The 25,528-nt window shown below is 49.5% G+C and overlaps 10 protein-coding genes across 10 annotated transcripts; 7 read left to right on the top strand and 3 right to left on the bottom strand.

Moving 5' to 3' along the window:
- Positions 1-149: 149 nt before the first annotated feature.
- On the top strand, positions 150-1,104 carry KY384_009190 (uncharacterized protein; the record flags this gene model as incomplete). Its single annotated transcript, XM_044817676.1, has 2 exons — positions 150-743; positions 784-1,104. 2 exons carry the CDS (start codon positions 150-152, stop codon positions 1,102-1,104), a joined length of 915 nt encoding a protein of 304 aa, XP_044664829.1.
- Positions 1,105-2,937: 1,833 nt separating this feature from the next.
- On the top strand, positions 2,938-4,824 carry KY384_009189 (uncharacterized protein; the record flags this gene model as incomplete). Its single annotated transcript, XM_044817675.1, has 1 exon — positions 2,938-4,824. One exon carries the CDS (start codon positions 2,938-2,940, stop codon positions 4,822-4,824), a length of 1,887 nt encoding a protein of 628 aa, XP_044664828.1.
- Positions 4,825-6,351: 1,527 nt separating this feature from the next.
- KY384_009188 (uncharacterized protein) lies at positions 6,352-7,812 on the bottom strand (the record flags this gene model as incomplete). Its single annotated transcript, XM_044817674.1, has 2 exons — positions 6,352-6,584; positions 6,642-7,812. The coding sequence occupies 2 exons, from the start codon at positions 7,810-7,812 to the stop codon at positions 6,352-6,354; spliced, it is 1,404 nt and encodes a 467-aa protein (XP_044664827.1).
- A 450-nt stretch (positions 7,813-8,262) lies between these two features.
- Positions 8,263-9,615, top strand: KY384_009187 (uncharacterized protein; the record flags this gene model as incomplete). The annotated part of the gene is made up of 1 exon (XM_044817673.1): positions 8,263-9,615. The coding sequence occupies one exon, from the start codon at positions 8,263-8,265 to the stop codon at positions 9,613-9,615; it is 1,353 nt and encodes a 450-aa protein (XP_044664826.1).
- A 23-nt stretch (positions 9,616-9,638) lies between these two features.
- On the bottom strand, positions 9,639-11,185 carry KY384_009186 (uncharacterized protein; the record flags this gene model as incomplete). The annotated part of the gene is made up of 2 exons (XM_044817672.1): positions 9,639-10,996; positions 11,050-11,185. The coding sequence occupies 2 exons, from the start codon at positions 11,183-11,185 to the stop codon at positions 9,639-9,641; spliced, it is 1,494 nt and encodes a 497-aa protein (XP_044664825.1).
- Positions 11,186-11,499: 314 nt separating this feature from the next.
- KY384_009185 (uncharacterized protein) lies at positions 11,500-12,607 on the top strand (the record flags this gene model as incomplete). Its single annotated transcript, XM_044817671.1, has 2 exons — positions 11,500-12,069; positions 12,161-12,607. 2 exons carry the CDS (start codon positions 11,500-11,502, stop codon positions 12,605-12,607), a joined length of 1,017 nt encoding a protein of 338 aa, XP_044664824.1.
- Positions 12,608-13,841: 1,234 nt separating this feature from the next.
- KY384_009184 (uncharacterized protein) lies at positions 13,842-14,714 on the top strand (the record flags this gene model as incomplete). Its single annotated transcript, XM_044817670.1, has 1 exon — positions 13,842-14,714. One exon carries the CDS (start codon positions 13,842-13,844, stop codon positions 14,712-14,714), a length of 873 nt encoding a protein of 290 aa, XP_044664823.1.
- Positions 14,715-15,340: 626 nt separating this feature from the next.
- Positions 15,341-16,681, bottom strand: KY384_009183 (uncharacterized protein; the record flags this gene model as incomplete). The annotated part of the gene is made up of 4 exons (XM_044817669.1): positions 15,341-15,503; positions 15,558-15,614; positions 15,700-15,826; positions 15,886-16,681. The coding sequence occupies 4 exons, from the start codon at positions 16,679-16,681 to the stop codon at positions 15,341-15,343; spliced, it is 1,143 nt and encodes a 380-aa protein (XP_044664822.1).
- Positions 16,682-18,334: 1,653 nt separating this feature from the next.
- On the top strand, positions 18,335-23,038 carry KY384_009182 (uncharacterized protein; the record flags this gene model as incomplete). Its single annotated transcript, XM_044817668.1, has 2 exons — positions 18,335-22,580; positions 22,620-23,038. The coding sequence occupies 2 exons, from the start codon at positions 18,335-18,337 to the stop codon at positions 23,036-23,038; spliced, it is 4,665 nt and encodes a 1,554-aa protein (XP_044664821.1).
- Positions 23,039-24,281: 1,243 nt separating this feature from the next.
- Positions 24,282-25,469, top strand: KY384_009181 (uncharacterized protein; the record flags this gene model as incomplete). The annotated part of the gene is made up of 1 exon (XM_044817667.1): positions 24,282-25,469. One exon carries the CDS (start codon positions 24,282-24,284, stop codon positions 25,467-25,469), a length of 1,188 nt encoding a protein of 395 aa, XP_044664820.1.
- Positions 25,470-25,528: the final 59 nt, after the last annotated feature.

Below are 25,528 nucleotides of genomic sequence, written 5' to 3'. Positions count from 1 at the left end.
GTAGACCGGATGCTTGCGATCATTCTTGCGCAAATGAATGGACGACACTGAAGACCTAGCAAGAAACAATCGAGCCTCCCGTCAATCCAAGAAATACCTTTCTTGCGAAACCCAGCCTCTACAGCTTCGATCTACATAAGTCTGCAGTAATGGACGAAAATTCGCAACCCGTCGAATGTTTCCTGAAGAGCGATGATGACTGGGTATATGGCGCACAAGGCAGCCGTGCAGAGCCGTGCTGCATTGAAGAAAACTGCCTGAATGGACACAACCTCGTGCTACGAATGGCCGATTTCGAAAAGAAAAAAAGGTTCCCTGCACCGCACGTTCCAATGAGCCTCATGTTACCTCCTCAACAACACGCATGTCCCACGAAAGATGCAGAAGATGCAGGAAAAAAGCAACCACAAGAGAATCAGTCAAGGAAAAATATGCTATCGGAGGTTTCTGTAAACTCTGTTGATGGTTTCCGAACCAAACGAAGAGCTAGTCCTGGCGTGGACTTGGGCTTAGACAGTCCTGCTCATGGCATGTCTCTCACTAAAAGGCGAAAAACAATCGAGGAAACCGAAGATTATCACCCCTGGCAACAGTCAAAGGCAAGAATTAATCACGTATCGAGCGGTCCAGAAAGTCTCTCTCCAAAGATAATTTCTACATCTTCTCCGAGCGACTATTACAGCGACGTGACTAATAACATACAGCATTATCAACAAGGGGCCATGGCACTGCAACACCCTTGCGTGACAAACGGCTGTCACATGTCTTATGATACTACACTAGCATCTCAATTGTCTATGTTACAAGAGGGAAGAGAGACCATTCTTGAAGACAGACCTCAACGCGCGGCATTCATCTGTGACATGCCTTGCGATGAGGACTGCGAAAGTGAAGCCTGTGACAGCTGCGACGATTCTCAAGTCTGCTCTCAGCCCTGCTCTCAGCCATGCACTCAACCCTGCACCCAACCCTGCACCGATCAATATCTGTGTTCAGGTGACTTCTGCGATGATTCTACGTGTTTTGAGTCAATGTGTCAAAACCCAGCTCAGCGCGCAAATACACATGATTCTGCTCCTCTGTACGGAAACCTACCCGATCTAGAATGGAACTGCCAGTGGCAAGAATCTGGCCAGCCATGTGACATATCCATGCCCTCTGGTAACAGTCTAGGTCAACATGTCTATCAGCATCACATCCAGCCTCAAGCTACGCTTCCGTGCACATGGAACAATGAATGCCTTGATCAGGTAGAGGTTGGTGATTTGCCTACCCACGTCTGGCAACGACATAGTCCTGCTCCTACAGGTAATATGTACGTTTGTCTCTGGCATACAGGCGATCATTGTGGGTCGGAATATCCCTGTGCAGATGAGCTAGATGCCCACTTGAGAAATGTTCATTGTAACTTGAGCTGCCATTGGAATGGTTGTGAAGTGGCTTCAACGAGCGAGATGGCGCTCAGGGAACACGTGGACGGTAGCCACCTCGTCAGAGTGTCAGCTATCTCCACAGACGACGGAACACCCACAGCACCACTGTTTACCACCCCAGGACCTCCGCCAATACCCCAAATTCAAGTCGAGCCCTGTACTTGTGAGAAAGTCCCTACACAAGCCCCCAGCATGCCGGTAGACGATTTGGCGACGATTTCTCAACAATTTCCCGAAGGCAATGCTGGTCCAAAACGGTGCAAGTGGAATTTGCCAAACGGAGTCTGTGATAAGGTGCTAGCTAACGGAAATGAATTGCAAACCCACATCGAAAAAGACCACCTCAATTGTCTGGCCTGCAGGAAGGAAGTTTTCACCTGTCAATGGGGAGACTGCAATTCTCGCACCTTCAACGAGCGGAGCAAACTCGCTCGCCACCTATACACTCATACCAAGTACATGATTGGCAGTTGTGAACATTGTGGCAAGGAATACAACAATCACAACCAGTTACAAGACCATCAGCGAACTCACACGGGCGAGAAACCATTCAAGTGCAAGCAATGCGACTTCAGATGCGCAAGCAAGGCTTCCCTAACAACACATATGCGCACACATAATCCCAAGAAGCCTCTGAAATGCGAACATTGCTCCTATACTTGTGGCGATCCGAGCAATCTGTCGAAACACAGGAAGACACATGAAGCCCCGAAGTACCATTGCCCGCACTGTGACAGTTCTTTTCACCGGTATTCTTCGTTGTCAAGGCATGTGAAAATTCATGAAGATGCCAATGGGAAGTAATCCGCTGGTCATCACTGCTGCCTTGTGCGTATTAGTTTCTCTTTCTGCCACATACGGTGAGAGGTTAATCATTACTATCATGCGTCATGTTAACAGGAGGAGCTTTCATGACTGTACGGCGCTCATGGACCGCTAGGAACGGCATCTCAACGGCCGTTGTAAAACAGTGATACCCCATAGCATGACGACTTTCTATAGAATAGACTATTAACTTAATAATTAACAATTAATGCACCCCAATATACGCGAACCTTTCAATAGAGTGCCATATTTATTCAAAAGACCGGCGCACAATAGTCAAGCAAATTGGGCTACCAATTAAATTGGCCAAGAGCAAGCACGCCAGCAAAAACCTATTAGCACTGAACCAACATCTCGATGCAGTACCATGGTACCAATACCCTGAGGAAAATCCACGTTTGCGCTCTAGAGCTCAACGCATGTTAAGGAGTACATCGTTGGTGGATCTCCCAGAAGCTAGCTTTCGGTGGCTTTCTCGAACAGCTTACAGATGTCGAGGCGAAGGTATAACTTAGAGAGCTTAAGGACGCGTATCTTGTGTAGCTTTCTGCGCTTGGGCTGAACCATGAACGAGGCTCTGTTTCATTGCAGTAATATATTACACTAGCTCGGTAATTTAACTATTGAGCCTGTCACTTCCCTCGCGCTTTGTCATAAATCGTGAATTCTACATCCCATCATGTCTACCTTAGCCGACGAGCTGCTGAATGATTTCGAGGACTCTGGCTCTGAAAGGGAAGAGGAGGACCAGAACGGGACTTTGGACAATGACGCAACACCCCCAACAAACGGAGCCCACCCCGATGGCTCCATGGTTCTGGATGGCGACGAGGAAGAGCCGGACGATGAAGGTATGAGTATAGAGGAGAGGAATGTTGCCAACGCAGAGAATGAGGAGGATGCAAAAGCGAAAGTAGAAAAGATGCAATTCGGTGGTGTGAACGACGTGCGAAATGTTGCTAGTCTGACGAAGACTTTGGAGCCAATATTAGAGGTAAGCTACCCTCGTTCCCCTTCCGCACCTCTGAATGCCGTTTACATCTCTTGCAAACATAGCCCTGACGTCTACCGTCACCTCCAGAAAATAGCACATTACCAAAACCTCCCACCCGAAAAGCAGACGACTTTTATAGGCTCAATCGAAGACAATCCTGAATACCACCTCCTGACGCAGTCCAACACTCTGTCGACATCCATCGACAGCGAAATCATGCTCGTCCACAAATACATTCGTGATCATTATTCCTTTCGGTTTCCCGAGCTAGAACGTCTCGTTCAAAACCCCCTCGACTATGCAAAAACCGTCGGAATAATAGGAAACGGGCCGCTGGACAAAGATAGTATGACGAGGATCAAACAGCAATCGGATAACGTGGTAGGTCTACCGCTCAACAAGGTGCTCGACGCCCCATCTGTCATGGTTGTCACCGTCGAAGCTTCTACGTCAAGAGGACAGGAGATGTCAGAATCTGAGCTGCAGCGTATTGTGCGAGCATGCGAGATGACAATGTCGCTTGACAAGGCCCAGAAAATCCTTCGAGACTACGTACAATCACGAATGAATATCTTCGCACCGAACCTGACGGCTTTGATTGGATCCGCTACTGCTGCTCAATTGATCAGCGTCAAAGATGGTATTAATGGGCTTGCAAAGACACCAGCTTGTAATCTGCCACCGCTTGGCTCAAAAAAGCAGACGCAGACCGGGTTTGCTACGAACGTTGGCATCAAGCATCAAGGCTACCTCTACGACTCGCCCCTGGTCCGGACGGTACCCATCCATCAGAAGGTCCAAGCCATGCGTATCGTGTCTGCGAAAGTAGCTCTTGCCGTCCGAACAGATAGCGCACATCACTCACGGGATGGTACAGCGGGAGAAGAATTCCGCCAAAGTTGCCTTGAACGTCTAGAGAAACTCACAGAACCGCCCCCTAACAGGGGCGCACGAGCCCTACCAGCCCCAGACGACAAACCCGCTCGAAAGCGAGGTGGACGAAGAGCGCGGACAGCCAAAGCCCAAACGGCCATGACTGATTTACGGAAAGAGCAAAACCGTCTCGCATTCGGCAAAGAAGAGAAGGAAGTCGGGTACGCAGACAGCTCTAAAGGCTTAGGCATGATCGGGCAAGGAAATGATGGGCGAGTCAGAGCTCTGCAGATCGATCCACGCACCAAAGCCAGGCTTTCCAAGAGCAACAAAGGCTGGGCGACACCAGCTGGCTCTGGGACGGCGTCCTCCCTCCGCGGCTTCGGCCAGACGGGCAACTCTACCGTCCTTGGACCCGGCGCCGGGTTACGAAGCGCGGGCGTTGGTGGGACGGCGAGTACGATTGCATTTACGCCCGTGCAAGGGCTCGAGTTGGCGGATCCGAAGAGGCAGGCGGAGATGAAGCGGAAGGCGGCTGAGGAGACAGATCGATGGTTTAAGGGAGGGACTTTTACGCAGATCAATGGGACGGGTGGGGCGCAGAGTAAGGCGCCTGGTGATGGCGGCGGGGGTGGAGGAGAGAAGGACGGCTTCAAAGTGCCTGCTTTGCCTGCTAGGAAGAGGGTCAAGGAAGAGTAGCAGCCTCCTGAGGGAAGCGGAAGGTCTACTTGTACATTAGACAAGTCGTTAGCGAGGCGTTAACGAGACAGAGATACCATTAATATTGTGCTTCAAGGTCCTTTGCCAATCGCGAGATCACATGAGACCGTTGCTTGTTGATTCGAGGGTGGAACCTGGCCTGTGAGCTTCAATCGACTTGCGACTTGTGACTTGTTACTGCTGTAATGGATCCAATGAGGATGGATATGGATTGGGTAGAAAATCGGGGGGCAGTCAGTCCTATTTATATACCTTTTTCCGAGGGCTGCCGGATTCGACGCCAGACGTACGAAAATCCTCGATCAAGTTAGGCATCGCAACCCACCATGCCCACGATGACATCTTGATCAAATTTTCTGGGTTGGAAGGGTAAAGCGTCAAATTGGAAAATACTGAAGCTGGATACCTTCAGAGGGGGGTGTAGCTCGAGTTCCAAAATTCGAAAGCCAATCCCCTCAGTCTCGACATCGCCGCCTTCTCTCCCAAAAAAAAGTTTAAAAAAAAATTCTCCCCACACACTTCGGATGCACATTCCCTAAACCACCTCCAACACCCCCTTTCGCCTCTCAAATCTACCGGTCATCCCTAACAGACCATCCTCTTCCACCTCAATGCCCAACGCTCATCCTCCCTTCCCCGCCAGCAACCACCGCCCACCGCCCCGCGCCCACAAATAAATGAACGCCTCCCACCCTCCCTACCACACATACCTCTCAACTCGCGCTTCCTCATCCATCGCCATCGCCCTCATACAAACCTACCTCGAAAACAGCGCCACGGACTTCTCCCTGCACCCCAGCGCGCTCATCACAGAGAACGGCCCCATCCCGCCCACAGCGGCCGGCGAAGGCGGGCTCGTCTTACACAACCTTGCACGACTAGAGGCAGGACTGCGCGGGGAGCAGCTCGCGGTGGAGATACCTCCCGAGCCAGTGGGTGGGAAAGCGTACGTTAACGGTGTTAATGGGGTGAACGGGGTTAATGGTCACTCTGCAAATTATGCTGGACAGAGGACGTCGATAGGCAGCGCGCCTGGCGAATGGATGGCGGCTTCTATAGAAAAAGAGGAGGAAGAGGAGGACGAAGGGTGGCAGAGTAAAGGGGAGTTTGAGCGCGAGCAGGAGGAGATTGAGGGGGATCTGGGGGATCGAGGGGCGCATGTCGTGAAGGCTACGGGGACAGGGAAGAGGGGGGCGTGAGGGTCAAGGGCGTTAAGGTTGCGGATGATGGGGATCGGGCGATGAATGGGGCGGAGGTGGTGTCTATTAATGGGGGCGAAGAGGATCGGGGAAGGAGGAAAATAAAGAGGAACAGATTTGTCTGATGACTTTTTATCGCCTAATTTTGTTGAATGATGATTCAGGTCTTCGTCGTCCAGGTAATCAAAAGTGATCGAGCAGAAGGCTTTGGAACAAACACAGATAAATGAGAGAGTCGAGGACAACGCTCACTTGAGGTTCGATGCAGGTGCGGCGGCGGGCATAGTCTATTTGCGACAAACGCTACCTACAACTCTCTATCTGAGGCTTTGACGGGCTTTTCATCATCCAGCTGCTTGCTGACGGCCTTTTCACTTGGCTTCCACCCGAGAGCGCCGAGTCGCTCTGGAAGAATGGGGTGGGAGAAGTGGTAGCTGGCATACATCCAATCAGCGTCCATGGTGCTGAGGTTCTGGACCTGAAGCTTGATTAGGGATTTGGCGAGGTCGGTGGAGTAGCCAAGCTTGACGGCGAAGTCGTCTGGGATGGAAGGTCAGCAATCATCGAGCTAGAGAGAGATGCATGCAAGATACTCACCAGCTTGGAATTCAAATGTTCTGCTGAGTATGTTCATGAGCAGCTTCACGATGGTGTCCATGGGAGCTAGAGCATCCGAGAATAGGAGAAAGCCAATAATGATTGGGAACTCCGTGTGAAAGCCGAATGATTGATACAATGACCGGTTGTTGATGAAGACGGAGAAGAGAGTGAAGATGTAGAAAATATGCAGCTGAGCGATACCGAAGAGCTTCGTGGTGTGTCCAAGCTTCCAATGTCCGAGTTCGTGCCCCAAGACAGCAATCACCTCCTCAGTCTCACTCTTGTCTATGAGGGTGTCATAAATGACGATGTGCTTCTTCCATGGAAGGCCATAGAAGTATGCATTGCTGTGCGCACTTCTCTTGCTGCCGTCGATCACGTACAGACTGTTCAAAGGGAATTCGAGACGCTTGGCTAGACTTTCGACTCCGGATTTAAGATCTCCTGGATCTAACGGGGACAATTTGTTGAACAAGGGAAGGATGAAGATAGGGTAGATGGTGATGGCAAAAGCTTGTACGCCAATCGAGAATAGCCACAGATAGAAGAAGAAGCTGTTGCCCGTCTTTTGTACAATAGCGAGAAAGCCACTCAGCAATGGAGCACCGAAGGCCACCATCAGTGCTTGACCCTTGAAGAAGTCGCTAACCCATAGTTTGATCGTTTGTTTGTTGAAACCGAACTTCTCCTCGAGGACAAAATGGCTGTAATAGTCGATAGGCAGGTTCAAGATCGTAGTCGCAAAAGTGTAGGTGAAGAAGAAAATGAGTGTATGGACGATCTCCCCCGCGAATCGTTCAGGGACATATTTTATAAGCCATACGCCTGTCAAAGCCCATATCTTCGGTAGTAGGTCATAGTAGATGACACCGTAATTCTGTATTTGAGAGTATATGCCCGCCCAGAAGCCGAATTTGGCCTTTGCCCTTCCATAAGCCTGGCTCTTGTCAAAGGTTTCTTGAGGAACTTCGCCCTCTAGGACTTTTGGTGGCTTCTTTTGCTGAAGGATCTGGTATTGACGTAGTGAGAGAAATCCTTCGAACACGTATTGGGCAACGGAGAAGCCGACGATTAGTCGTTTCCATGGGAAGCCTGGACGGTCAAGAAAGCGGCTGAGACGCTGCGACAGGTTAACATGATTAGATCTGATGGGATCAAAATGTGACATACTTGAAGGTACTCCATACTGCACTACTTCTTGCTATGATTGCAGATTAGTGTGAGGAAGAGTAGAAGCAGTTTGCCGCAAGTAAATCTGTCAAGATGGAGCCTTCCCCACGCGGCTAGCCTCATGCGCGTCAACGATGGCTAGCGCGTTCAGGGTGTCGTAGAACAGAAAAGGGGAAAAAGCTTTTCTTGCGAGCACAACCTCTCTCACTTTATACCAATATTGGTGCCTGCCAACTTGACTTCACAAAAGTCATTCTTCACATCATGAATCAGTCTCAATGCATGTCTGTGAAATGTCATAGAATATCCTCAAGTTGACCAGCAGCCAATTGAGGACAGGATATATTGACCTTTTGAAAGCCTAAGTTATCAAGTAATTTCAAGCAGAGCAAATATGAACTCAAAAAGCCCCCAAAGAAATACTATTGAGCGCAGACTTTCGACGCCAATGAACTCGGCGTTCATGACATCGGCGCCGGGCAAAGTAATAGTATACGGAGAGCATGCAGTCGTTTATGGCAAGGCTGCCATGGCAGCGGCCATATCTCTGCGCTCCTATCTCCATGTGACCACGCTTTCAAAGTCACAACGCACTATTACACTCAATTTTCCAGATGTTAAACTGAATCATACGTGGAACATTGATGAGCTACCATGGCCCACTTTCAACCAACCATCGAAGAAGAAAACCTACTACGATTTGGTGACAACCTTAGATCATGAACTTACAGCGGCAATGAAGCCTCATCTAGCAGATATCTCTCTTCATGTACCTGCGGAAGAAAGAAAGATTCATCAAAACGCAGCCGCAGCTTTTCTCTACCTGTTTCTGTCACTAGGTTCTCAATCATCCCATGGTACCATTTATGCATTGCGTTCCACCATACCCATTGGAGCTGGGCTTGGGAGTAGCGCCAGTATCTCTGTCTGTATTAGTTCTGCTCTACTCCTGCAAGCACGGGCATTGGCAGGTCCACACCCGGATCAGCCCGCTGGAGAAGGCCAAATGCAGATCGAACGTATAAATCGATGGGCCTTTGTCTCTGAGATGTGTATACATGGTAATCCGAGCGGTGTCGATAATACAGTGACATCTTATGGAAAGGCGGTACTGTTTAAAAGACTCGATTACTCCAAACCACCGAAAGTTGTTCCCCTCAGAAATTTCCCCGAACTGCCTCTACTGCTGGTGAACACTCGACAATCACGCTCAACTGCAACTGAGGTTGCAAAAGTTGCGACTTTGAAGAAAAATCTACCTGATTTGACCGAACTTCTTCTCAACACAATCGACAAAGTGACAGAGGCTGCGCATGATCTTCTGAATTCTCCAGATTACTCTCCTCACGACGTAGCAACCTCAGAGACACTTGGCTCCCTCATGAACATCAATCATGGTCTTCTTGTGTCTCTCGGCGTTTCCCATCCAAGGCTGGACCGCATCAGAGAGCTCGTCGATTCATGTGGAGTTGGTTATACAAAACTCACCGGAGCCGGAGGTGGAGGCAGTGCTATCACGCTTTTGAAACCTAAAGTTCAGCCCACAGCGATGGAGGATCTGGAAGCCAAACTTGACGCGGAGAACTTTGAACGCTTTGAATTGACCTTGGGAACAGACGGGGTCGGTGTGCTGTGGCCAGCGGTACTCAAAGATCAAGAAATTGATCTTGAAGGCTTCCTAGCGGCAGAGAGCGTAGAATCAATCAAAGAATTGGTAGGAGATCATGCCAGCGAGTATGGGCCCGGTTGGAAATTTTGGAAGACCATTGAAAACGACACGGATAAAGATGGAATGGCTTGAATTTTCTTCGCTTGTTATGACAATCACAGCTTTGCCCTCTGTCTCCATGTGATCCAGGGATGCTTTTCCTGCCTTGGCACCAGGTGGTCGATCTCCATCGTATTCACCAATGCTGGGCTTACCTGGCTAAGGTCTGTAACCCCGCAAAGGCGCATACTCGTCTCTAGCTCATCTTTAAGGAGCTGGCTGAGATGCTCGACTCCCTCCAGCCCGTAGATTAAGGAATACAAAAACGGTCTTCCGATTCCGACGGCAGTCGCTCCCAGACATAGCGCTTTCAGAATATCGCTGCCGCGAGTGATACCACCGTCTACATACACCTCCAACTTCTCGAAGACGTCTGGACAAATGGCGTGCAGCTCAAGCAGTGTCAAAATCGACGGCGGCGCTGTGTCCAGCTGCCTGCCCCCGTGATTGCTAACGAAAATTCCTTGACAGCCATAGTCGGCAGCCAATCGTGCGTCTGCAGCGCACTGTATTCCCTTGATCACGACCGGCAATTGCGAGGTCTCCTTAATCCAGGGAATATCCTCCCAGCTGAGTGACTTGTCGATATACTGGCCCATCAATCTCCCCATACCACCTCCTTTCTTATCATTGGACGCTCGAGAGCCACTAATAGCAGATGACATGCCAGTGTCCGCTGCCAATCGCTCGTCAGCTTCACGCTTGCCCGGTATCGGTGCGTCGACGGTGACAAAAATCGCCTTTACACCCAGATCACGGGCTTTGTGCAAGAGTTGCGTGGTCTTTTCCCGTTCTGCATTTACATACAGCTGGAAAAAGAAGACTTGAGCCGTTTCGCCCGCCTCTACGATAGATTGCAAGGGGAACGACGCGTTGTTAGAGATGCATTGTGTTAAGCCTTCCCTTGCGCAACCCCTCGCTAGCGTCAGCTCACCGTCCTTGTCAGCCAATTTGGCCATGGCAGCGGGGCTGACGAAGAAGGGCGCTGAGCTTGGAAAGCCTAAGATGTTGCAAAGAGTGTTCGCTTTGCTTACGTTTCGCATCACTCTCGGCCGGAGCATGATTCGCCTGAAGTAATTCTTGTTGTTGCGATGAGTGACAAGATCGGCTGCGGCAGATGAATAGAAAGCCCATCCCTTTGGAGTCAGAGTCCTCTCAGCGACCCGCTCAAAGTCCTCAACAGAGATCAATTGGTGCAACTCCGGCTTCGGAAGGGTATCCCCAGACATCGTTCCGTCAGTCTTGCGTTCAATTTGCTTGATATCGGACTTCTGGTCCTCAGGGAGAATGACCACCTCAGACTGGTCAAGCAGGCCGATTTGCTTTTCGGGTGCTAGGGTCTCTTCGATAATTTGTGGAGCATGAATCTCATCGTATGCGGCAGTTGCATCGGTCCCTGCGTATCTGAGTATGACTTTGGGAATTTCAGCATCCAGGCAGAATAGGGCCTTCAGAGGGGCTGCATACTCTCAGAACCTCCAGGGTGAGATGGTATGTACTCGGTAATATTGTAAATCTTCGAGTGCACTGCTATCCAGCAGTCTTTCTCACTATCATGTGCTTTCATTTCGCTGAAAGTCAGCGTCTTCGGTGGAGCAGACATTTCTCCAGCAATTGAGCGATAGAAATGACTCAATCACTCTCTGGTGATGGACTGAGCGAGGAAAGAAGAGCGCTATCCCTCTTTTTCTTCACAATGATTTTTCTTGGCATTGACTTTCCTTTGCCTTGAAATGACGTATGCGCGCATACGTCAAAATCACCCTGGCTGCTTCCCCCACACTACTGCACTCATCCCCATCGCACATCTCGTAGTCGAATAGCAATTGCAGATTCATAATCATCATCACACAAAGATCTGACTGGAATCATTGCCGTGGGACCTGAACAAACATTCGATACCGACGCCTCAGGAGCATGACGACATCGGCTAGTGCGATGAAGACTCGATGTCTGATCACTGGAGCAGGAGGCTTCATAGGTCAAGCTCTAGCATCGGCGCTACTTGCTCAACCTGAGGTCTCCCATCTGATCCTCACAGACACCACCGCTCCCGCTCATCCCGCTTCAAGCAACGCCTCCAAGGAGAATGGGAAACCACCTTCAGTCCATCTTCACGCAGCCGATCTCACCGATGGGAAACACATACAATGGCTTTGCGATCAAGAGTTCGATTGTATCTACCTCCTCCACGGCATCATGTCCGGGCAGGCAGAGTCAAATCTCGAATTGGGCCTCAATGTGAATATCGACTCCGTTCGCCGCATATTAGATCAATTGCGCGAGAAGAAGCCAGGCGTCAGGCTTGTCTTTACTTCCTCAACGGCAGTCTACGGCCCGCCACCAGACCCAGACTCTGTCTTCAGCGAATTAACAGCACCAGACCCCAGGTCAAGCTATGGGGCCCAGAAGCATATTGCAGAGACGCTGGTCAATGACTATTCCCGACGCGGTTTGATTGATGGCCGGATAGTTCGCCTCCCTACCGTAAGTCTTGCGGTTTTGTGCTCTATGTCAATACGACGAGCTTGTGCATGAGAGATTTTCATTGCATAGGAATAACCTTAGTATGTTACAGGTCACAGTACGTCCAGGAAAGCCAACAGGTGCGGCATCTTCATTTGCATCTGGTATCTTCCGTGAGCCACTAAGCGGAGAGCAAAGCGTGCTCCCCGTATCCAAGGATCTAGATTTATGGGTGTGTTCTCCACGGACGGTCGTCAAAAATCTATTGCTGGCAAAGAACATCCCAACGGAGAAGTACGATCGCAAGTCTAGGATCGTGAATCTTCCTGGTATCACGATATCGGTACAGCAGATGCTTGATGCTCTAAAAGCAGTCGGAGGCGAGAAGGCTCTAGGTTTAGTGCATGAGAAGAAAGATGAGGCAACGCAAAGAATTGTTGAGGGGTGGCCCACGAGGCTCGACACGACAAAGGCAAGGGGTCTGGGCTTTGTGAGCGACGGGCCTTTTGAGAGGACTTTGAAGGAGTATATTGAAGATTACACGGAGGGACAGCATTGAGCATTGATACATACATACACGATGCGGTTGTTGGGGCGCACGCGCACATCAAATACAGCAAACGAAGAACGCAACTGCGCTTCAATTTATGACGCTCATGTGATACAAGGTCAAAAAAAAAGAGACATTGATCCTAGCACGATGACAAAAGACCGGTCGTCAGGGTGCCCCTTAAGCCGCATTTACCTACCCCTGTCAAGATTGTTCCTACGATAATGCAGGAGGTGGGAAGCAGTTTGTAATCTGCAATGCTTGGATCTGCAATTCGTTACGCGCAAGGACCTAACCAATCGGCGAGAAGCCGAACTCGTCGCCAATGGAGGTCCCCCTTGCTATTCACTCCAATCAAAATGCGGATTCGAAGCGTGGCGAAGACGCACAAACTACGTCATCTCATATAGCACGGACCTTCATTTTCGTACTACCTGTGGAATCCAGACGATATTGTTGTTCTCAGTGTCGGCATGATGGTTGAAGTCAGAGGCTCAATGTTGACGAATGAGTCTGTGCGGCAACAGTCGGCTTCTACCACCATACCTTCAGATGGCATTGCCTCGCCAAACGCTTCGACCGATCTCACACAGCTTCCACGGATTCCTTATACAACCTTCACATCTCGGCAAAAGCGGCTTCTGACTGCTATCCTCATCATCACAATGCTTGCTTCCCCTTTGACAGCCACGATCTATCTCCCGCTCCTTCCCCTACTTGCAACTCATCTTCATGTCTCAAATCAAGCCATCAACCAAACGATAACTATTTACATTGTATTTCAAGCTGTATCTCCACTCGTCTTTGCCACAGCTTCGGACACTCTTGGTCGACGCCCAATTTACCTTGTTACGTACGCAATATACACAGCAGCCAGCCTCGGCTTGGCCTTGAATAAGAAGAGTTTTGTAGCTTTACTTATCCTGCGTGCTTTACAAAGCTTAGGCGCTTCAGCTGTACTTGCTGTTGCCTTCGGCGTCGTTGCAGATGTGTGTCCGCCTGCAGAGAGGGGGCGATGCTGGGTCCCACCCAAGGAGCTGCAAATTTAGCAGTCTGTCTAGGACCAGTGATCGGAGGTTGGGTCGCTTTGAGCAGTCGAGGCTATGCATGGGTATTCTGGGCGTTGGTGATCTTTGGCGGCGCAGTCTTCAGCATTATTGGGATCGCGCTTCCCGAAACAGCGAGAAACGTGGTGGGAAATGGAAGCCTAAATAAGTCTGGGTGGGCTAGTACATGGTACACCATGATCAAAGATTCATTGCAGAGAAGGACAATCAGGTCGGGACCCGACGAGTGTATCGAGAAAGATAGGTGGGACGAGCCCGCAAAGACGCCGGATGAGAATGTTGACCAGGAGAAAGTGTCCAAGAGAGCGAAGTTAAGAAAGACAAACCCGCTGGCTGCTATTCGAATTGTGTTCTGGAGAGATACCGCGCTAGTGCTGTGGATGGCTGCATCTCCGTACGCCGTGTGGTACTGCGTCCAGACCTCCATTCCAACGATATATAGACACACATATGACTTTAACGAATTCCAAATCGGCCTCGCCTACCTGCCAGGGGGCTTCGGTACAGTCATCGGTGGCTATGCGAACGGACGCCTGATGGACTGGAATTACAAGGAAACCGCCAGGAGCATTGGGCGCACGATTGACCAGGTAGCAGGGGACAATCTCGACGACTTTCCAATTGAGATGGCGAGAGCACGAGGATCGTGGTGGCTTCTAGCAGTCTATATCTTCGCTTTAGCCGGCTATGGCTGGTCAGTCGTAGCACAGGCACACGAAAGCGTGCCGTTGATCCTTCAGTTTGTGCTCGCCGCTCTCTGCACGTGCTTCCAACAAACCTTCAACGCCTTACTGGTGGACATATTTCCAGCCAGCCCAAGCACAGCTGCTACATCAAGTAACATCACACGTTGTTCCCTCTCAGCGGTGGCTGTTGCAATCCTTCAACCTCTTGTAGACGCCATGGGTCGCGGTTGGTTTTTTGCTATGTTGGCAGGTGTGAGTGGTGGAGGTGGACTAGTTACGAACTGGGTGATTGTCACGCATGGCATGAAATGGCGGCAACGAAGGATGGAGAGGTGCAAAGAGCCAGCAGATAATGAAAGTTGATGACTACTGCTAACGTCCTCGGAAGAAACCTGCGGCAAACTTCTGACAAAAGCTGCCGCTACTCACTATTAATCCAAAGCCGCCTTATACAGAGCCTCCATGGCTAGGTAGCCCGGCCGCGCTTGATTCGAACTGCTTTTAGCGACTCGATAGTACGAATGGTGTACTGAGAAAGTGACTCGAGAGTGGCCCTATGAATTACATGAGCATCTCAAGGACGAAAGGGACAAGGCCCGGCTCGCTTCGTATGAGCCTGCTGTTAAACATGGCGTGGGCCTTTCTTGAGGACTTTCTCACCTGACGCTGCAGCCGCCCGGCGATGGATCGGAAGCATTCGGGAGAGAATGGAGCACTCCCATGATTCCCAGGTGAAGTAAAAGCCCCTTTGCTTTCGCTGTGGGCCGGAATCTTGATGCTGGGAGCAGTTCTATCTACATATCTTGGGAATGCGATCCATAAAGGGAATATTAACCCACCATTTGGCCAGAAAATTGGCGACATACATGGCTTTTTTAGGTTGAGCTGTCGCACGTTTGGCTGGGGCGAGTGACGGCTAGTCCACTAGGCAAAACTCTCTATGGACTTTAGATGTTGACTTGGGGACGTATTGAACCTATGTGCTCCCCTTACATGCCAGACGGGTTCAATATCATGTCAACGTTGACAGACGACGTGAAGCTTGGAGCTGCTGAATCTTTATCGTTCAACAACTTCTTCCCCCTGGCCTTTGCCCATCCCTCGTATCCATCGGCATACTTAGCTACCAGGGTCCGCATTACATCCACACACCTTGACTCCAATGTCAGCGTTGTGAATGAATTCAAAATGAGTTTGCAACCTCACATTTTTCTGTACCGAAGGTTGCCCGGATACAGCGTGGAGCAGTTCAGATCCCATCGGCTAAAGTGGTCATCAGCAATTGCAATCACAAGGAACTTTCTCTTCATAAAGTAACTCTCTGGTCACGCAATCATCTGCGACTTACAGGCAGTATAAAGCGTTCCGGTCGTCTTGATCCTCTTCAGGGTCAGAGACAGGAAAATGCTTAAAGTATGCTTTCACGTAAGGTTTTCCCATGCGATGACGAATCGGCCTCAAAGGTGCCAGCTCAACTGAATTCGTTACGAGACGTTCTCTGGGGTATACTCTGCTATTATCATGATTGACTTACGCTCGTTATGGGCGTATATACACGTGGCGTCAAATATGACTGGTTTGTCGGTCTCAGTATCCGTGGAAACGTTACCGTCCCAGATATCGCCGTGGACCAAACGAGGACGGATCTGTCTACCTCCAGTTTCCAGAGGGCGAAGAAGCCGAGGCACAACCTTCGAGAGAATAGCCTCGCACAGTTCTTGTACTTCCAGATCTGCGCCTTGCGACCTCTCTTCGTTCTCCATGACCTTTCTGATTGATTTTGAAAAAAATTCTTCCCACGAGTCGCACCAATCGGTATGCTGGGGAATCGTTCCTTGCAAGGTCGGCACGGAAAATCCGTATTTACCATTTGGTGAGAGGCCTCGCTTGTGCAGTTCAGCAAGGGATGCCCCCATCATTTGAACATCGGGCAGATCGTCAGTCATATCCACGAAACCACAAAGGAAGAAATGGACGTTCGCATCAGCTGCATAAGTCCCCCAGGCGATGGGTCTAGGTGTCAAAGTAGGGAGCGTATCATGCAATGCTTTCATGGACACATACTCGCCGGACACCATTGCTCTTCCAGTGTCGTTCTGTGTGACCTGAAGGGACATCAGTTCGAAAATTTCGAGAACGCTGAGGTTGCTCACTTTGAGGAAGTAAGAGACGCTCTCATCCGCCTGTTGTGTCTGAATTTCGGCTGTTCGGGTCCAATAGCTTGCGCCATATGGCGAGATACTCTTTACCTGTGAGCCCTGTGGCAACTCTGGCACCGTCAGAAGTGCCAATGAAGTGCCAATGAGAGACTTGGTCAGTCTCAGTTGCATTACTGACTTGCTACGACATGCTCGTCTACAGTCTGAATCCATTTCTCAGGGACATCGACAGGTTTGTCCCAAACTGGTTCGGGATCATATGTATATACCATATTTATTTATAGGGGAGACTTTAGCATAGATTGCTACGTCACTGGATGATTAGAAGAGCCAAATCTCACTCTGAAGGTGGGATTCTACTCTGCCTTTATCAAGGGATCTGAGAGCCAAATTGCCCCTCATACTGCAAGATCTTTAAGTCCGTCCGTTGGCTGACCCACCTTAGCGCCCGGGTGCTGTGATAGCCCCAGCTGGTGCCAGTGGCTAGGTCGACCATTGACGTATTCGAGAATGGCCGACACTACGGCCGCTAACTTTCCAATACGCATGGTCCCGGATGTGCTCGCAATTTCAAGAATAGTTCATGCAATGTGGCCCTGGTGAATGCAATCCTTGCCTGAGGATTTCCTCCCGTCTTCAAAAGCGGAGCCAAAATCGAGCCCCCACGTTAGACTGCGGGCGGTAAGGTAGGATGCAACAACGGAACATCAGGCTGATATGTACCGGCGAGCACTCGGGCCTGGATGCTGATTCTGCTGACCTATTTGAGTAGTTTGTGTTGTTCACGGGGATGCTATGCCTAGTCTCACGGTAGATCAAATGATCGATTGACTCCCCTAGCACTACATTCACTTACAGGCCAATGCTGCATCACTCCTTTTGGATCACGATCGGAAGGGTTTGGCAGCACACCCGTCCTGTCTGCATAGCGGAAACGGTCTAGAGGTCCGAGCCTCGACTTCATTGGTTCATGCTGCATTAAATGATTGACTATATTCCGCCCCTCAAGTGCACTGACGTATCAGCCAAATCTTCATATGCCGGTCTGGAACACGCTGCTTCTCACAATTGGCTCGTCTCAGCGTTTTGTTGTTCCGTACCCGCCTACACGCAAACAATTATGTTGACAATGAACTACTTTTGCATGGAAGTCATTCAAGTCTACAGCTATCGATGACCCAACCTTTGAATCGCTGAAGCCTGATGCAATTGATTTCTGAAGGGTACTAACTATGCTATCACAAAGAGTCTTGCGACGGCAATTGAGCTGAAGTCGTTGAAAGCAACGTCAAAGCCGGAGTGATCTATGATAACCTTGACATTATGAATCGCCAAACGTCGACCTCAAGTCGCTCCTTCTTTTCCCTTCCCCTGACAAGGCGTGAAGATAGCGAGGAGATCGATGTGACATCGAAGGGAGCACTCGGACTATCCACTCTCTACCAGCCAAGTGACTCAGCTATAGTTGATCTCGTGTTTGTTCATGGCCTGGGTGGAGGCTCCCATAGTACTTGGACCAAATCAGGGGATCCTTCGACGTACTGGCCCCTGGAGTGGTTGCCCAATGACCCAGGGTTCCGAGATGTAAGGATCCACAGCTTTGGGTACAATTCAAATTGGACTAAAGGAAGCACGCTCAATCTTCATGATTTCTCCAAATCTTTGCTTGGTGCTCTACAGGATTGCCCCCTGATCCCAAGGTCATGTAAAGTAAGCCCTCAGACCGAGGCTCGATGAGCTATCATCGCGCTTTCACAACCATCAGTCTACGAGTCCGTTTACTGACACCATATTTAGACTCCTGTCTTCTTTGTTGGTCATAGCATGGGAGGGCTCGTGATCAAGCGTGCCTATATCTTAGCAAAACAAAAGGAAGAATTCCACGCACTGGCAGATCGTATTAAAGCTATTGTCTTCCTCGCGACCCCACATCAAGGCGCAGATCTTGCCCAGGTACTGAGTAGGATCCTCAACCTAACGCCAGGATCCCGACCGTTTCTCGCTGATCTACACCGCAATTCACTTGCAATACGATCCATCAATGATGAATTCCCTCAGTACTGCCAAGAATTGCAGCTACGTTCTTTCTATGAGACGTTACCCACAAGCTTCCACATTGGGAAGAGCATGGTCGTCGACAAAGATTCCGCTACCTTGAACTATCTTAAAGAACGTTCAGCTTATTTGAATGCGAACCACAGGGAGGTCTGCAAATTTTCTAGTCAGGCCAATCCGGACTATCAGACAGTAAGAAATGCACTGGCGTCACTAGTCGACGAGGTCAGAGGAAAAGCAATTGGCACCAAGAAAGGACTTGATATTGAACAGAGACGCCTTCTCGACAGCTATCTCGGAGTATCGGACACTCCTGAGGACGACCTGATGGGTATAGATACTATGCGGATGAAAGGTTCTTGCAAATGGTTGATGCAAAAAGACAGCTTTCAACAATGGCGTGATTCGATGAATACGCAGTTGTATTGGATCAGCGCAAAACCAGCAACAGGTAAGACCGTACTGACTGGCAAGATCATTCACCATTTAAGGAATTTGAACCAAGATCTGGCCTTCTACTTCTTTGACTATCGTGACAAAGCAAAGACGACTATCAACTCCTTCCTCCTATCTGTAGCATGGCAGATGGCGCATATGCATATAGATGTGTTTGAGTGCCTACTTGAAATATTCGGCAAGGATGACGGGCTCTGCACGGCAGACTATCGCACCATATGGCGCAAATTGTTCGTAGAAGGTATATTGAGGACGAAAATAAATCGACCCCAGTACTGGATCATCGATGCTCTCGACGAATGTAAGGCTGGATCAGAGCTGGTTTCCATGCTGCTGAAAACGACGGAGGTGTCTCCCATTCGTATTGCACTGACTTCTCGTGACCGTTTCGAGTCACACTTGCAGGTAATACGTCCAGGACAAAAAGTTGTGTCAGAGGATATCCAGGAAAATGATACTAAAACCGATATCATACTCTATCTTGAGGCGAACATGGACCAATTGCCGTCAATCGACGAAGAAGCTCGGCAAGACATGGTGTCTAAGATACTGACTAAATCTGCCGGGTGTTTTCTCTGGGTCAATTTGACGCTCCAGGAGTTGAGGCGGGTTCATACTTCCGCTGAGATCCGTCAGGTGCTTGAGGCCGTACCCTCCGACATGGATCAATTGTACTCCCGTATACTTGATTCCATGGCATCGGCAAATTATGGCAAGAAACTTGCAAAAGCGATCCTGACTTGGACCGCCTGTTCGGTGCGACCCCTGACAACTAACGAATTGTATCATGCGCTTCAAATGGACTTGCGTGATAGTATTGACAGTATTGAAAGGTCAATTGAATCAAGTTGTGGTCAATTGGTATACGTAGATTCACACTCGCGCGTGCAAATGGTTCATCAAACAGCCCGCGACCACTTATTAAAGGATGGCGATACGACTGAGTTCTCGATTAATGGTAACTTGGGACACAAGAGACTATTGATGACTTGCCTTCGCTATTTGAATGGTAACGAGATGAGGGGCCCTAAACACCGAAGACTTAGCGCTAGTCATGGTGTAAGGGACAGATGTTCATTTGTGAATTACGCATGTAAATCATTCTTCGAGCACCTGACACGTATATCGCCAACGGATGATGAGATTCTATCGGCTGTCGCTAGATTTTTGAACTCTTCAAACGTACTCTCTTGGATTGAGTACTTAGCACAGCACACGAGCCTCAATCAACTAATCTTAGCTGGCGAAGCACTGAAGAAATACTTGCAAAGAAGATCAAAACAGCTTCCCCTTCTCGGGAAAGATGTGACTCTTTTGGATTCGTGGGCCACCGATCTCGTAAGAATTGTTACGAAATTTGGAGATAATCTATTGGCTTACCCACCTGCCATCTACCGGCTGATACCACCATTCTGTCCGCCTCAGACAGCTCCGAGGAAACAATTTGCATCCTCTATGCATAGTATTTCTGTCCTTGGGCTCTCTGCTGCAAATTGGGATGATTGCTTGTCCACTATCGTCAAAACGGACGAGCGAATGACCGCTCTTGCATGTTGTGACAAGTACTTTGCAATTGGCATGTCGAATGGAAATATTGCGCTTCATAACCCGAAAACCTGTCAAGAGGTACACATACTATCACACTTGGAGTCTGTCCGTGTATTAGACTTCGGTAAAGGTATCAACGTTTTCGCCTCTGGTGGTCTCAAAATGGTCCGCATCTGGGACATCAGTAGTTGGCAGCAAGTAAGGGAGTTTAATATTGCCTCAATGTGCATGTCAATTGGATTTCTGGAAGAACAGCAACTTTTACTTGGAGCTCTTAAGAACAATCATCTAATGGTATGGGATCTTATGAATGGCTCCTTAAGAGAGTCCGCTGACTGGACACTCGAACTCGATGGCCCAAATGCTCATTCTTACCGACGCCCGATCGCTGCAGCATTTTGTGAAGATTGCACACTCTTGGCTGTTTTATACAGAGGTCAAGATGTACTCCTCTGGGATTTGGAAAGAGACGCGCTTCACGACACTTACAACAAAGAAAGCGGCTCCAGTCTTGGTCAAGAAACGAAGCCTACGACAGCTGGAGCCACGCGTCTTCTCTTCTGTGCGGCGCCAAACTCACACCTACTCGCCGTATCTTACTCGGATGGCGATCTTGTATTGTTCGACACTTCGGAGGGCACGGTTATGGCAACTACCTGTGCCAACGCACAAACCCTTGCTTGTTCACCTGATGGCCGAACGCTTGCGAGTGCGAATGCTGCTGGAGTCATACAACTATTCGATCTCGAGGCCTTGAAACTTCTTTACTGCATCAGTTCAGAAGAATACACCATTCAAGAGCTAGCCTTCAGTGGAGATAGCCATCATTTACTTGATATCAGAGGGTCGCAATGTCGTGTTTGGGACCCCACAGTCTTAGTCAGACAGCACGCCGACCATGAAAGCAGCGATACCATATCTATCTCAACCTTCGCCCAAGATTTCAGCGCCTTCCATTCGGATGATGTAACATTGATCACATCTTTAGCAATCTACAATTCCACGGGCACGTTCCTTTGTGGGAAAGAGGACGGGACAGTGTACCTATATGAAACCAAATCTGGCCAGCAAAGCTCTAACCTTTTCAGTCATGCTGCAGGTGTCGCCATATTGTACTTGTACCTAGAGGAGGACAGCAAAATCGTGACCAGTATTGACACTTCGAGTCGGGTCATGGCCCATATGTTGAATCATTCACAGTCAGGATGGGGCAAAAGTGCGACTCTATTTGATCAGCGAGCAGGAGATGTGGTGGATCAAGCCCTTAGTGATCATTCGTCGACAAGACTCCTGGTGTGTACAAAGAAAAGAGATACGCTTTGGTCGATCCAAGAAGGCGAAAGCATCAATATAAAGGAACTTTTGTGGGAAGATCGCTATTCTTACAGGTGGGCTACGCATCCAGCTCGCCCAGACCAGCTGATACTCGTCACAAACAATGTCGCGCATCTGTACGATTGGCAGACATTGAACAAACTCACGAGCGACGACGGTATCCTGCTTGAAGGGAGCATACTACCAGAGCTTCAGATTAAGTCTATCCTACACTGCCTCGGTGCAACTGTGACATCTACCACATTCAGCGAACCATCCAAATCCATTTCAGAATCCAGACTGCTGCTCTGGAGCACGTCTGACTTCGACGTCAACTCCGCAAGTGCTGCCCCCATGCCAAAATACCGTTCTCTGTCAAGCCAGGTCAAGAATCTGATCGGAGAGTACGGCGGAAGACTCGTATTCCTGCACGCCAGCAACTGGGTCTGCTCAGCGAATTTACAAAGCTCTCGCATCGATGACTATGATCGCCATTTCTTCCTCCCAGCTGACTGGATAAGCACGAACGAGGACATCTTGTGCAGCATTGGTTCAAACGGAGACATCTTGTTTGTGAAGAGAGACCAAGTTGCTGTTATCAAGCGAGGCTTGGATCAGGTGGAGCAGGCTTCCAGGGGTTCTGGGACTCGATCTTCGTTGCTGAGGGGAGCGAGACCTACCCTGACCGTACCGGAGGGTTAGTGGCAAGGAAATGCATTGTCGATATCAACGGCAGCCTTCTCACGTAACGAGCGAAATGCTCAGATATTTCTGTTGGAAGAGCTTCATTCCTTAATGAGTGATGTTGCTGTTACCTTTATTGCTCGCGAGGCCTTGAAAGGAAGCGTACACTTGCAACACACCAGTGATTGCAGACACCAAGCCAAATGCAGCCGTGAAGACTATACCCCAGATCGCGATCTTAATTCCTCGTGCATTAGTACGTCGATGTTCAGCGGACTCCAGCCTCTCCTGGATTTTGGCCAAACGTTCGCCGAAGAAAGGATACAGCCGAAGGTCAAATTTCTCTTCGTGACCCATTCCTGCTTCGATATCCACTTCCTGGCGCTTTTCGAGATGGTAGACGTGTTTGGCAGTCTCGATATCTTCAATAGGCCAAAGCAGATTGAGCGTCCTACGAATCTCTGGCAATAGGCCTGAAGGATATATCTTGCTATGAGAGTGAATTAGTTAACAAGTGGTATCTTGGATGTTGTTCTTAGATTCCTCACCCATCATCCGTCATCTCATATTGTTCCATGACACTAGCATGGCAAAAGACTCTAATGACAGTCCTAGACGCGAATGTAAGGTGTTCGGATATATCGCTAGTATAACTGAAATGAAAATTCCCCCTTTCTCGCAAAGTTTTCTCGGAGAACTCCAGCCAGAGCCAGGCATTTGGAGGTCGATTGAAGTTTACGAAAGGCTGGCGTACGGCTTGCTGCAGGGTTAGGTTACTATTGCTCAAATCCGGCCTGGTGAATAGCCACAAGCGGACACAGAAGTGTAAAATACGATCCAGAACTTCTTCAGACTGAGGATTCAGCAGCCAATGTGGTGGACTAGCTTTGAGGTAGTCGCGGATCTCTGCGATCGATCGATGAGGATTTTGCTTGAGATATTGTATTAAGGCAATTACGTCTGCTGATTGGGTATCAGAGTCGTGAAGACATGTATTTTGTTCGTCCAGTAGCTGACGATTAATCAACAAGTTTTCGTAATGGCAGAGGCATGATGCCTGTAGTGATAAAAGGAGTCAGTTCAGCCCCACATGAAACATTTTGGACTTTCGAGACAGCTATACATGCTTCTGCAATAACTCAAAGACCGTTTTGAGTACGTAGAAACATATCTAGCAGGTAATTCCAGATTCGAGACTCACCGCCTTGGCTTTCGGTACAGAGGCTGGTGACCCAAACCCCCATATTTCCCGCAGTAGGTTTTCGACAATCCTCTGCTTGTGAGGGTCATCTGCGGGCCTATTATGCTTCGTGAGGAAGTTAAGAAAGCTCATAATCTGCTATGAGCTCTGGGTTCGCTCCTCTCCTTCTATATATATATAAGCCACGAATTAAGGACCTTTGAATCACTCTAAAGAAGTAAGAGCCGCCCCAATTGCTGGTCCCGAGTGCCCCGCCATCCTTTGCTGATCATTTCCTTTATTAAATCAGGTCATCGTGGCTTGCACAGCCTTAGCAGCACCCCCTAGTGCCTGGTGCTGCGGTTTGCCCGACAATTCTGCGCAGTCTTTGACCATGATTGTGGCAGGCAGGCCATCATGTTTCGAGACATGTATCTATTTGCTTGTATTGCGCTGTCAGTCTCGATGGCGTCCTGATCTTTCACCTTCCAATGATACAGCCCGTCGCTAGGACAACCAGTCGCAATGCACTGAATGGCCTCTTCTTCTCAGCCGTCCTCCAGTAATCCCGTGGTAACCTTCTTCGGGACTTGTCCGACGTGCTGGGAGCAACTTGATTCTAGTCAAAGGGATTCTTGCATCGCGCAGACCCATTTATTGCGCCTAGTAGAAGGTCATTACGCCTGGATCGCGACTGGAGAACTAGCGAAGCAGTGGAATGAGAATGGGTACCAGGAGTACTCCGCTGTGATAGAGCACGGTAGGTATCGCATTGGGAAACCTGGGCTCGGTAGAGATCGAATCGCGTCCCACGAATTGCGACTCCTTAGCACGAGCTCGAATCGAGAAAGCGCTACACCCTTTGTGATTGTTACCTCGAGGAACTTAAGAAAAGCACAGGAGACGATCAGTCGCCTTCAGAAGCACCCGCGTCTCTGCAAATTTGGATTCCAATATATGGCCCGTCAAGGAGGCTTGAGACTTACTGCTGGTGAACCACCCTCGACTTCCAACATTCCTAGTGTCGCTCAGCATTCTCTATGCGGCGCTCGGATTGCTGTTTACAGCCACACGGGTGTCTCCCGCGGTAGCAATAAGAATGTTTCTACCATTGGTGGAGTCTTCCGAATCAGACAGAAGTATTATGCCCTGACTGCGGCTCACGTTTTCTTCGAGAACATAGCAAGTACGGGCTCGTGGGCGGACAGCGGGTTATATGTGACTACTGAGAGCAGCGTTGGAGGGACTCAAAGTGCTCCTCAGCCTGAGATTTCTGGGCTGTACGAAATTCTCGTTGAGGGCCTCTGGCCGTATGCGGCGAGCGCTGATGGCAGGGCACAAGATCCTGGCAGGTCGCTGGGCTTGTTCGAGCCGCAAGTCGCTCATCGTCGAAAGAGTCCCAACCCAAGAGCATCTATCGAGGTGATATGGAACTTTGAGTCAGACTGGGCACTTATCCAGTTAAATGGCCCCGATGTCTGTGGAGCAAACGCTCTCCAAATATCACCTGAAAGGATGTTAGATTTAAAACCTCCGAGCCAGAATTTGGATCCGCCGGATGGCACAGTCCTAATTGCTGCTGGCGTATCTGGCCAGGTCCTAGGAAATGGATTGGGCACCGTCGGAGGGGTCATGCTTCCCTGGTCTAGCCAAGAGACCCAGGCTTGGTCAACTGAGACTGAAATTGGTAAGCCCGAACACCCTGAAATGTCTTTTGGGTAGAACTCAAGATATCGGCAGCTGTTGGAGACTGTGGATCTGTCGTCATTCGCCCGCACGAT

The sequence above is a fragment of the Bacidia gigantensis genome, assembly GCF_019456465.1.
Source record: "Bacidia gigantensis strain McMullin 20006 chromosome Unknown scaffold_268, whole genome shotgun sequence".
NCBI lineage: Eukaryota > Fungi > Ascomycota > Lecanoromycetes > Lecanorales > Ramalinaceae > Bacidia > Bacidia gigantensis.
Note: the sequence above shows the minus strand (reverse complement) of the source record. Positions and strands in the feature narration are given on the sequence as shown.